The sequence below is a fragment of the Felis catus genome, chromosome C1, assembly GCF_018350175.1.
Source record: "Felis catus isolate Fca126 chromosome C1, F.catus_Fca126_mat1.0, whole genome shotgun sequence".
Lineage (NCBI taxonomy): Eukaryota > Metazoa > Chordata > Mammalia > Carnivora > Felidae > Felis > Felis catus.
Genome location: NC_058375.1, coordinates 138,732,242 through 138,744,470, shown reverse-complemented (window position 1 = coordinate 138,744,470; position 12,229 = coordinate 138,732,242). Strand labels below are relative to the sequence as shown.

At 38.7% G+C, this 12,229-nt stretch overlaps 1 protein-coding gene across 2 annotated transcripts in view; it reads right to left on the bottom strand.

The window, feature by feature from the left end:
• Positions 1–2,776, bottom strand: part of ACVR2A (activin A receptor type 2A) — an 84,036-nt gene extending 81,260 nt beyond the window's left edge. The window contains exon 1 of one of the 2 annotated variants that reach the window (XM_019838079.3): positions 2,152–2,776. In XM_019838079.3, coding sequence (XP_019693638.1) covers positions 2,152–2,206 — 55 coding nt within the window. In that variant the 5' untranslated portion in view covers positions 2,207–2,776. The remainder of the gene's footprint in view (positions 1–2,151) is intronic. The other variant, XM_003990748.6, reaches the window with a different exon arrangement.
• Between the last annotated feature and the right edge of the window lie 9,453 nt (positions 2,777–12,229).

Below are 12,229 nucleotides of genomic sequence, written 5' to 3'. Positions count from 1 at the left end.
AATTTTTTAGAGTATATTTGATTCATAACAAAAGCCTTTTAAAAAAATCAGATATTTTAAGTACTAAAATCTTCATACATAAACATGGATTAAAGTCTTTCAGATGATTTCAATGATCTTCAGCAGAATTATATTTTAGTTCAACTAGGAATTTTTATTTGAAAAAAAAACTATGCAACAATATTTAGTAGCAATTTTATGTAATTCTGTGTGCTATATATATATATGCTCTAGAGCAACAAAATTACTGTATTTTAAAATTTTAGTTATTAACCTCTTGGCCCAGTTAAAACGATCCTACAAAAAAACTAATGCTCAATTCTTTTTACTTCCAAACCAAGCAGAGGAAGCTGTAAGATCTGTAGCGACAGCGTGCTTTTCCAGAAGTAACACCTTGAGACTGCTCAAGAATAACCTCCTTCACCAATTAGTGTGACTCAGGTGGGTTTGGGAGGGAATAATGTCCACAATTCCTTGGTCAGTGGCCATGATGCCCCTCCTCCTCAAGGGCAGGAGATCAGAGAAAGGGATTTGAACAAGAGGAGTTTACCAACCAGAACATACAGGAACACAGGATAAAGAGTACTACGGGAAAAATAAAAACTACACAGTTAAGTCATGTCACAAAAGCAAAAGGTTTAATGTTATCAAGGTATTCATTCATTTCAGAGACACCATTGTTTATCTTCCTCCCCAAACCGTGCACAAAAAGAACTGTCAGCCTGCCTTAAGCATGTTCCTTCTTCCATTTAAACAGACATGATTCTTTGGTTAATCTCTGGCAATGATCGCCATTTCACAACACATTTAGCCCACCCGGAACTGATCAATACCACTACAGACATAAGACTAGACTTTATCCATTTATTAACCACAAGGAAATGTACCATTCAGCAAAATTCTATACATTACAAAAGATTCTATTAAAGGGGGGGGAGGGTTGGGAGGATGGACACACACACACACACCACAGAGGTACACAAAGAAAAGACTAACACCCTCTAATTTCCCTGTAGCAAACGAGATAAAGACATGGCCATGAAACCTGTCAATTCGTTTCCCCCCCCTATAATTCTGTCACAACCTAGTAACTGAATATTGAATTTTATGATAAACAGATCCATTGTGACTTTAAAATTGTTTCATCTATCAAACAAACTCTCCTGTTATGTACATTTGCACCTTTGAGCTAGATGATATATTCATTTACAGAATTTCAAATACAAAGGACTAGATAGTTTTCCAACCACTGGTTGCAAGCATAGAACGTTCTCACAAAATCAAAATTTCAAATATAAAAGGACCAAATTATTCTTCCAACCTTGGGCAAAACCTATTTTATGATTATAGTGTATTTGACAGTATGAACAATCTCAAATGGCTGCTCTAAACCAAAAACAATGCTTCAATACAACGCGTTTAAAATAAGTATTCCGTAGGTAAGCAAAATCTATGCCAGAAAAGAGCACATAAATGGTGGTTGAAAGCCAGCACATTACCAACACACAGAGGCATACCTCTCCAGCACTGGGTTATTGTTAATACTCCAACAACAACAACTACAACTATTTTTAACACTGCTGGACAGTGAAGTTGAAGAAAACGTAAAGGGAGACCCAGATGAAATTGCTGATATGATGCATTGTTTCTCACGGTCAAAATTAAGTAACAACTGGCTTGATCTCTGTCGTGATAGTCACTGGTGAAGCACTAATTAAAAGACGATTAAAATAAAACACCCTTATTTTGGAGAATGCCACAGTAAATGACATTCCAGAAAACGCCTTTCGGTTCTCAAACCTTTGCATAGATTGTCACTTGTGGTATCTGTGGCTTAACTGCAACCCAACCAGCGCTGTCATCCAGTGTTATGGCCACAAACCATGACTTTCTCACTTCCACAACAGAGCAGTCACTCTTATCAGTTCGCCAGCCTAACTCTAAACGAGAAAAATTCACGGAGGTTTCCAGATCACAATCAGACCTGGGGAGTCGCAGCCGAGGGGCTCCGGGTCGGGGAAAACCTCCCCAGGTTCCACTGGAGCTCGCCGACCCAACAACAACCTCGGCCAACAACAACCGCGGCCGCCAGCAGCGGCGGCAGCGGCAGCAGCAGCAGCAGCCCCGCCGCGCCGGGCTCCATGCACCTACCTGAAGAACAAGAGATAAGAAAGACGGCAAACGCCAACTTTGCAGCAGCTCCCATTTTCCCGAGGCTCCGAGGAATCCGTAGGAAGTTGTCGCTAGATATCCAGTTCCCTGGGTCTTCCTCGGAGACAAACCTCCTGGTGTAAAATCAACCGTCATAAAACATATTCGGAAGCCCCGACCAAAAAAACGTTCACGGGGTTAAGAAGAAAAAAAAAAAAAAAAGAGAGAGAGCACAACAATAAAAAAAAAAAATGCACCACGGGGGAAAAACCGCCACACACACGCACAACACACAAAACCAAACAACGAAAAGCCAACAACAACAAAAGCGGGTTTAAATCACTGTCAAAATCACTGTCAGCTCCGCTCGCCTCTTGGGTCTCTCGGAACAAAACGCCAGGCTGAGGCGACGAGGAGGCGGCGGCGTCCGCTGCCGCCCGGACAGTCCGGGAACCGAGCTGGGTCCGACGTCCGGACCGACCTTCAACCCGGACACCCAAAGTCCGCGGACCACTGACGGCCGAGCTCACGGCCGTGGCGGCCGAGGCAGCTGCGGCGCGGGGAAGGAGCAGCGGGCGGCGGCGGCGGCAGCGGTGCAAGCGGCGGCCAAGTTCTGGTCCAGGCTCTGGCTCCGGCTCCGGGCTCCGGGCTCGGCCGCGTTTTCGGTCCCCTGGCCTCCGCCGGCCCCGCCCCCCAGACTTCCGGTTCCGGCCCGAAGCTGGAAGCCAGGCACCGCGGAGAAACGCTCCGCCGCGGCGGCGGCGACGGCGGCGGCGGCAGCGGCGGCCGGGCGCAGCGCGCGTGCCGGGCCGGGAGCGCGAGGAGATTGTCGGGGAAGCGAGGCGGGAGCGGGGGAGGGGTGAGTGCGAGGGCGGGGCCGGCTGGAGGGCGAGGAGGCGGGGCGGATGGAGGCTCGTTACCGCGAGGCCTCGGCGTCCGGCCTGCTGGGCCTGCTGGGCTGCGGGGCTCGAGTGGGTGGGTGACTGGATGCGATCGGGGACCTGGAGCGCCTGGTTTTCTACTCGCGCACCCCGCTGGTCTCTTTGGAGCGTACATTCGCAAGATCAGTGGGAGCCCAAGAGGAACAGGAGCCTGAGGCAGGGCCGGTGGCCAGTGACTCCGACGGGCGTCTGCGGCACCCTGTCTTTCCTCTGGGGGGACGCCTCGTCCGCACGGAGGCGCGGGGGAAGCCGGGGTGAACCAGTCCGAGCGGAGCTCAGTGCGCGCGAGCTGGTGTCTGTGCCCCCAGTCTTAGCTCCGCGTCCCAACCCTGTAGCTACTGCTTAAGCGTTTTGTCTTTTGGCTAAAAAAGAAAAGGGAAAAAACTCGTGGAGGATGGGCTGTCAACCCGGTCAGGAGGATATCCATGGCAGTTATCACCGTGTGCAATTTGAGTGCATTCCCACCATCCCTTTTATACACAAAGCATTGTGTTGAGAACTCTTCTCCACGTAATAGGTTCGCAAATACTTATTATGTGCCGAAGAGGAAATCTGATTTCGATCGACATATTTGATGGTCAGACAAGTATTTACTTTTTCAAATTTTAGTTCTTTTAGGACTTATTTTTACCCCTTAATACGAGTCGATGGCTTACAAGGTGCTGTGCTAGAGGCACGGAATGGATCCTAAATGCAAAAACAGGATCCCTACCTCAAGGAACTCACAGTATTTGCTATACTTGAAGTTGGCTACAAAATACAAACTTAAAACAGTATTAAAGGTACTACCTTTCTCATTTACCACACTTTAGCGAGCTCCGTGAAGGTAGGAATCTTACGTCTTCTCCATTTAATGCCTGCACTCAAAGTGTCTAGCATGTGATAGGTGTATAATTGTATGGATGACTAGGGGATTATTGCCTTTTTCTTAAGTGCAATATTCTTGCGTGTACTCTATAAATTTGGGGGTTTATTAATAAAGAATAATAAAGCAACTGTACTGTACGGCTAACTCATGTTTTACTGGTGGTTTACTGATTCCCACATTTTTCCCACAAAGCCAAGCCTTCTCCCTTGTATTCATAGTGTTTTATTTTTCTCTTCCTCTAAATTACTCTATATTTCTGTCTATTAAGTTCATCCTGTAATTATCTGCCCATTTCTACAACTTGTCAAGGTTATTAGTAATTATTGTGACTCTTTAAACTCTCTCCAAGATTTCCAGTTCTCAAGTTGTGGTGCTCAGAATTTGACTGATATTGTGCAAGAGTTAAGAAAAGTCCCAAGTTGGTCTTTGGGGTGTCTAAATGATCTCATATTATGTAATTCTCTGAACTTTATGAGCTGGTCAGAGGAATAAATATAAACCTTCTTGCATTCTCTAGTTGCACTAAAAGTTGCCACTAATGTTTCTGGAAGCGAAGAGTGTATTTAATTCATTCAGGAATTTGATGTCGGTTATACCCTGGATCAGGCCTCACTGTTGTCTTATCTCTGCATCACTTCCATATTTCTTGAATTGTGAAATCAGAGCAAGTGGAATAACTGGAATAACCAGTAATAGGACTAAAACTTGAAAATATATTCCTTATCTAACCACCTAAATTTGCCAGTAAAAGAATGTAAGAGAAGATGGAAATTATTTTTCTGTAGTATGAAAGAGGAGCAACAAGTCCACGTACTCACTAGAAGACTATTCTTCTCTAATAAAGAGTTTAACCCCATGCGAGAAGTTATTAATATCCAGTAACAGTAGTTACCTATTTTGTTCCTAAAATCCCCCATCCTCTGTATATTTTTAAAAATTCAAAAATAATTTAACCTAGTAAGACATGAGAGAATGTGACTAATTCCCACTGGAATTCCAAAGGTTGAAAAGAAGACAAAGGTAGCTGCAGCTAACCCTACTGCCCCTCTTTCTTTCCTATTTCTAGAATCACTTTTTGTTAATCTGCATATCCAACACCTCCCTAACAGTGCAATCTGCACAAACTGAGGAAGAAAGGAAGGAAGGAGAAGAAAGGGAAAGGAAACCTGAATTCTGGTCTGCCAGAGCATTAGACAATTATGTATTAAACATCTTTAGCTAACACCACTCAATCTCCATGCCTGAGACCTGGTCTTCTATTCACTCTAATGCTGGAATTTCAAGTCCAGAGTTCAGACAAGAAGTTCAATGGAACTGCAAGTTTTTCCCAGCTGGAGGAATCTTGAGAGGCCAATTCAATCTAGAAATTCAAGTGTATGTTGGCTAGATGAGGATACAGAGGTAAACAAGTGTCATAGACTGCTTCCAAAATAAAGGACAATTGATTTTTTATGCTAGAAACTCATATGGCTCTAAAAGATATGGAGTAAGTTTAAATCTTCAGCTCTGAAATAGAGCTGGAATTGAATTAGGTCAGATTTGAACGTGCCTTTGAGATTGGGTGGTATGCCATATATTGTGAAGAAACCCACTGTAATGTACTCACTTGCCTTTGGACATACCAACAGCCACATATAAATTAAGCATAGACATGCCAAATCTCTCTTCCTTTATCATCAGTAAAATGACTAAATTCTTTGGAGTATGAAGGATGTTGAATTTCCCTAAGATGAAGGATTTAAAAATATTTCTGCTGCTTTCGATATGCTCTAAAAGTATATATTTGTGTAACTATGTGAAAGTATACTATAAAGGTACTATAAAAGTCTTCTCCTGTTTTCAGATAACATGGATGTTCCTGAAGTGGCATAAGTAATGAATTTTTCATATACCAATGCTGTAAAGCATAGTACATGGGGAAAATCTTGGTAACTTGGTAAGTCAAAGGAAGGCAAATAATAGCATATCTTCTATGAACATTCTCCTCTCCCTAAATGCTCAAGGTGGAAATGAAATTCCCCATATCCTAGCCTTTGCTACTGCTATTCCTCTCTTTTTACTTAGATCTAGGCATAGCATTGCAGTATGTCAATGGTGGGGTGTAAGGGGAAGAAATAATGAGAAGAATATAGATGTGGGAATGGACGTGGGACAAAACATGAAGGCAGAATATTTTAAGGCAGGAAAATGAGTTAGGAAAGTTAGGAAATACTAGCTGTGGTGGAAATAATGTATCCAGCACTTTGATAAAAAGGCTATACTAACCAGTAGTAATAGAATCCTCAACAACCAATTGGTTCTTGTGTAACATCCCAACGGTAAATTTTGACTTTTCTCCCACTCTCGTGTCCTTCAAAATCCAGAGGTATTTTCCCACCCTCCAATTTATATTCATGACTACAGGGACTTAGTTTTCTGTTTTATAACTTTTTTTCAACTAATTTTCTAACTTTTATTTCTAAATTGTATGCGTATGTTATACATCTTATGGCTTTTACTTTGTTTTCTATTTTACTTCTAATGGTTTTCAACTCCTCTTTCTATAACAAAGGCTAGATGAGCTTTGAGATATAGTGAATAAATCAATCCCAATGACTCCAGTCATTCATTCAAGTTGGAGTAAAACAACACTACTCAAAAATGCAGTTCTCAAACCAGCGTTGGCTCAAACTCTTTGTTATGATCTTCAATGCGATTGGCATAGACATTGACAACATTCAATTAAAAAGTTTTATAGAAACTTAAAGAATAATGTTAATTCTGTGGAAGTTAAAAATAATTGGGCTTATATTTTGTTATTTTTTTATTTCATGTTTTTAGCAATTTAGTTTTATTGTATTTTATAAAAGTCTCATAGATGGGAAAATCACCATAGATCATTTGAAAGGACTGGAGTGGAAAATAGGCTATATACCTAAGACTCTGTCTCAAAAATAGTGCTTTCCATCCATTTTAACCAATGTTTAAGATCTTAAATAAAGCTTTGATGGTTATGGCCCTAAAATTGTCTCTAATCCAAGACTGCATAAGAATTGGTCATTTTCATCACATTGTGCATCTTTATCTGTGGTATTCATTTATTCCACAAGTAATTATTAGCTACAGGATCTGTCCTAGGTGTTGGCTGTATAATGATAAAAGAAGTGGATATCATCTCTTCCCTCATTGAGCTTACAGTATCATAAGGAAGATGGAAAAATAGCAAGTAAACAAGTAATTGTCAAGTGGGAAAGATTATGTATAAAAGCAGACAGGGTGCTGAGATAAGGAAGAGTGGTGGAACTGGAGAGGAAAAAAGGCATTATTTAGAATAAATCAGGAAGGACCTACTAAGGAAGCCGTATTTAAACTGAACCCACAAGACGAAAAGGAGATAGCCATGAATCGAGCTAGTTAAGGAGGAACAGTATGTACAAAGCCTATAATGTATTCCAGAAATTGAAAAGAGGATCTCATGGCTATGAAGACAGTGGTATGAATAAGGAGAAACAGGAATTCAGGCCCCAGACCATGCAATATCTTATAGACAGAAGTAAAGTCCTTGGATTTTATTCAATGTGAAGCATCAAGCCATTGGGCAGTTTTAAGTAAGGGAGTTCTAGCTTAGGTCTTTAAAGATTATTCTTGCTCTTATATGGAGAACAGGTTGTAAGAAATTACCAAAGAAAGCAGAGACCAGTGAGAAAGGTGTCACAGCAAGTCAGGCAAGAGATTATGGTACTATGAACTAATATGGAAAGAAGCAGACAGATTCAAGATATAATTTGGAAGAAGAATCAACAGGATTTACTGATGAATTGGATGACTGCTACTTTTTTCTTAAGCAAAGGAGCATAGATAGTGTCATTGGTTGAGATGGTGAAGATTTAGAGGGAGGGATATAGAAAAGGAAGCAGAGAGATGAATAATGAAAGAACTCAATTTTGAAAATGTTAAATCTGAGATGACTGCAAGACATCTGAATAGAGATGTAAAGTAAGTAAGCATTTGGATGTGACTGAAGTTTCACGGAACGGGCAATCCTACAGATACAAATTTAGGAATTATCAGCACATAAAAGGTATTTAAGTCCATGGGAATGAATAAAAGTGTTTAAGTAGAGAGGGGACAGAGAGAAGAAATTTAGCAAATGGAAGATAAAGAGCCAGGAAAGGGGATGAAAAAGTAACAGCCAGAGAGATGAGATAAAAACTGAGAAAGATGTCATACAGATGATTGAGTTCTACCTTGGTTGGGTTTGTTAAGTAAGTGATTTTTGAGTAAAAGAAAAACAAAGTTATAGGAATTGTATTGAAACACTGAATAATGGAATTTGAGTTGGATAGGAGAAAATGCAATCTAGAAGAGGCTGTTGTGGGTAGAGTTGTGATAGGAGCAATGGATTAGAAGGCTGACACCATTTGGACTCATTGCCTTCTGGCTGATATTTAAGCAAGTGAACTAGGATAGGAACTATTATCTAAGAATAAGAATTCAAGGTTTTGGAGGGGAGTTGTGTCTGTGATGACAGTGGCCAGGGAGTTACCAATGCAGTGATAGAAAAAAATTGTGACTGGCAGTGGATTCAAAATTGGATGTTAAAGCATCCAGTGAGCTGAATGGGTCATTTCTAAGGAGGTGGAAACTACTTAGAATGGTGACAAATATTAGACAAGGGAGTAAAAACATTAAGACTTCAAGAATACAGAGATCTTTCTTGGAGGCTATTAGATGACAGCATTCCTCAATGTTATCTCCAACAAGACAAATGGTTTTCAAAGTGTTTTGTTATACATACTTACTTGATTTTCATTACAACTTTGTTAAATAGGTAGCCTTGATGATATTATTGCCATTTCATAGATTAAAAAAAAAATGAGTCTCAGTCTAGTACCAGTGCACTAGAAATAGTTATAAAGAGATACATGGTAAAGAAAGTCAACTTATTGCCCTCTATTTTAAATTAAACTCAAATTTGTGAAAAAAAATTGAGGGTGATTTATTAAATTTTTAAAGGCATTCTTTTTAAGGCTTCCTTTCAATGGCGCCTTTCCTAAATACAAGTATTTTGAAAATTTCTCTGTATTAAAAAAAAAAAGATTATCTTTACATTTTTTCAAAAGCGTATATTATGCAAAGCAAGATAAAGTACCAGGCAAAGGAACTATCCGAATATTTGCTCCTTTTTATGATATGGTGAGAGCATTTTTAAAAAAATCTGTGCTGAGATAAAATTATCATAAAATTTAACAGTAATTATTATTACAACTCCATTCTAGAGAATTATAAGAAAATGAAAAGAGTGGATGTAAGTTTATTGTTATTGTGTGTAAAAGTGAATTTTTGCACTGAGGCAATAGAGAATAATACATGTGTATGACAAATAATACTCTTTACAATTAAAAAAACAATGGGTAAAGAAAAATTATTTTTCTCTTTATTTCTAAAAAATTTTTGTTTTCTCAGGCTAAACAACACTGGATTTTCCCATCTGTTTAAGCATGCAAATTAAAACACTTAGCTGCACTTTATTGTGCTTCATTTTAACTTAGATCAGAAGAATTTTAATCAAAGCAATACTGAGGCTTTGGGGGGAACTGAATTGTAGGAACACTTGTAGTAATTTTAACTGGTCAAAATATATTGTATGCATTTCTTTATATTCAAAATTAGTTATTACTACCTACTCTTTCAAATAAGTGACCATTTTATCCCATTTTTTAGGTGAACAAATGCAGAGGTTAAATGTTTTGCCCAGGGACATAAATTGAATCAGTAGTAGAAGTAGGATTATAACTCCAAACTACTGACTCAAAGCTTAGTCCAATGAGCCATGCTGTTTCTCAAGTAGTAAGCATATTAATTGTCCCTCCAAGCAGGAAACTGAGCTCTAAATGGAGCATGTCCCATCCAGAAGACCTACACAACATAGTAAAGAGACCTATTTCTTTCACTTGAAAAAATAAAAACAAAAAAAAAATAAAAATAAAAACAACTTACATACTGAAGCGTCGGACTTACCTTTCTGTAAAGAGAAAATATATGTTATGAATTCAAAAAGTAATACAAAATATATGTTACAGAAAGGCACTATATTTTATACTTATAAAACCAATAGAGTGTTTTAATTTTGTTGTTCAATACTGACATTAGGCCTGTAATACACAGAATGCTGAATTTGCAGTATTAGACTAACACCTACATAATTCAGGAATCCATTTTCCCTTTGTTATTTAGACTAACCATAGAAAAATAGCAATTGTACAGATTTTATTTAATATTTGAATAAATGCCCCCCTGACTCATTTTTCTTATTTCAAGTTCACCCAGGTACATACTTTTTCTGACTCAGTTTTAACTCTGCAGTTTTAAAACCACAAATGAAAGACTATATTGAAAGTAGAGATTATGGAAAATTGCAAATTAAAAGTGAACGATTCAACTTCCACTTCTAGCTATGATAGAATAGCTTGTAATATTTTAACTCTCCTGTTGAGAACAACCATTTAAAAATAATACATACAACAACTATTTGGAGTCACCAGAAAAGAACTAAGGAAGCCAGTACTAGGGAATCCAAGATTCCAGAGAGGAAAAAACTGTAATGAATTGAGCCCCACATTCACCTCAGCTTTTCACTTGTGTATTGGCAGATTCTTGGCATGGGTAATAGAAGCTAAGAAGAAGTGTCAGCCTGGGCTTATGGCAATCTCACTGGGTTAGGGAGACAGATGCTGTAGTTTGAGGCTACCAAGGTGATTGTGACTTGAGAGACTAAGATACATGAATTGAGAAAACCATAGAGGAGCAAGCCCAAACTTATGTACAATGTCCCCTCAAGGCATGTGCTGACTCCTAAACTGTGCAGGGTAAAATGCAGAGAAACTAAGTGCAAAGGAACAGCTTGGATGTTAAATAGCTGAGCAGAGATTTTCACAGCCTTGGAAACCTTGGGAGACAGAGATGAAAATTTAGAAACCACCAAGGTGCTAGAGCCTAAGTAAACACCTCAGGATTTCAGAAGAGAATCCAAGAAGGCTACTTCTTAAAAATTAAAGGCTATATTTTAAGAGTTAGAACAAACTGAAAATCAATAAGGCTAACAAAATCTGAAACCCAGCATTGACTTGAGTAATGTGCTCAGTCCATATGTTATATGACTGGAGCATATCGAATCCTTTCAGGATAAAAGATAACTTCATGTAGAATCTTTGCAATTTTTCACACATGATGTTTACCATCCAATTTAAAAATTGCCAAGCACGTAAAAAACAGGACCAAACAGAAATGCTAGAACCGAAAGTTACAAGAACTAAAACAAATTGAAAGATGACTTAATAACAGATTAGGCACATCAGAGAGAATAGTAAAAGTAAACTAAGAGAGAAGTATAAAATATTGAAGTTTAAGTATAAAGATTAAGAGGAATAAAAACCACAGAAGAGAAAATATGAGTTATGTGAAACAACATTTAAAAGTCTGATATAACAGGAGAGACTGGGTGGCTCATTTAGTTAAGCAACCAACTCTTGATTTTAGCTCAGGTCATGATCTCATGGGTCATGAGTTCGAGCCCCACGTCGGGCTCCACACTGTCAGTGTCAGCTTAGGATTCTCTCTCCCTGTCTCTCTGCCCTTCGCCCCTCTCAAAATAAATAAAAAAATTTTTAAAGTTTGATGTACCAGTAATTGGAGTCCCAGAAGAATAGGAAAGCATAAATTGAACAAAAGCAACATTTCAAATCTACTGGCAACTAATTTTACAAAACTGATGAAAGATAGCAGGTCATGAATTCAAAAAGTTCCACAAACTGTATTTAGGATAAATACAAGGAAGCTACACCCAGAGTATTATAACCAAACATCTGAAAAACAACAATAAAAGGAAAATATCAAAAGTAGAGAAAAACTTTTTAAGCAACAAAGACTTCAGCTGACTTTTTAATAGAAACCATGGAATCCAGAAGACAATGGAATGACATTCTTGAAGTTCTGAAAAGACCAAAACTGCCAACCAAGAATTCTATATCTACAAATATACTCAGCAGAAAAGAATGTGAAATAAATTCATTTTCAGGCAAACAAAAGCAGAGAAAATTTGTTTCTAGTAGACCTGCACTAAAAGAGAGTCTTAAAGGAATTTTTTCAGGTTTAAACACAGAACTACAGGAAAAAAATTAACATAGAGAAGGGTAAACAAATGCAAATAATAGTAAGTAAATCACTGTGGGACTTAAAATAAGTATAGAATCAATATACGTGACAACACTAAAAGTATTATCCAAGAAGT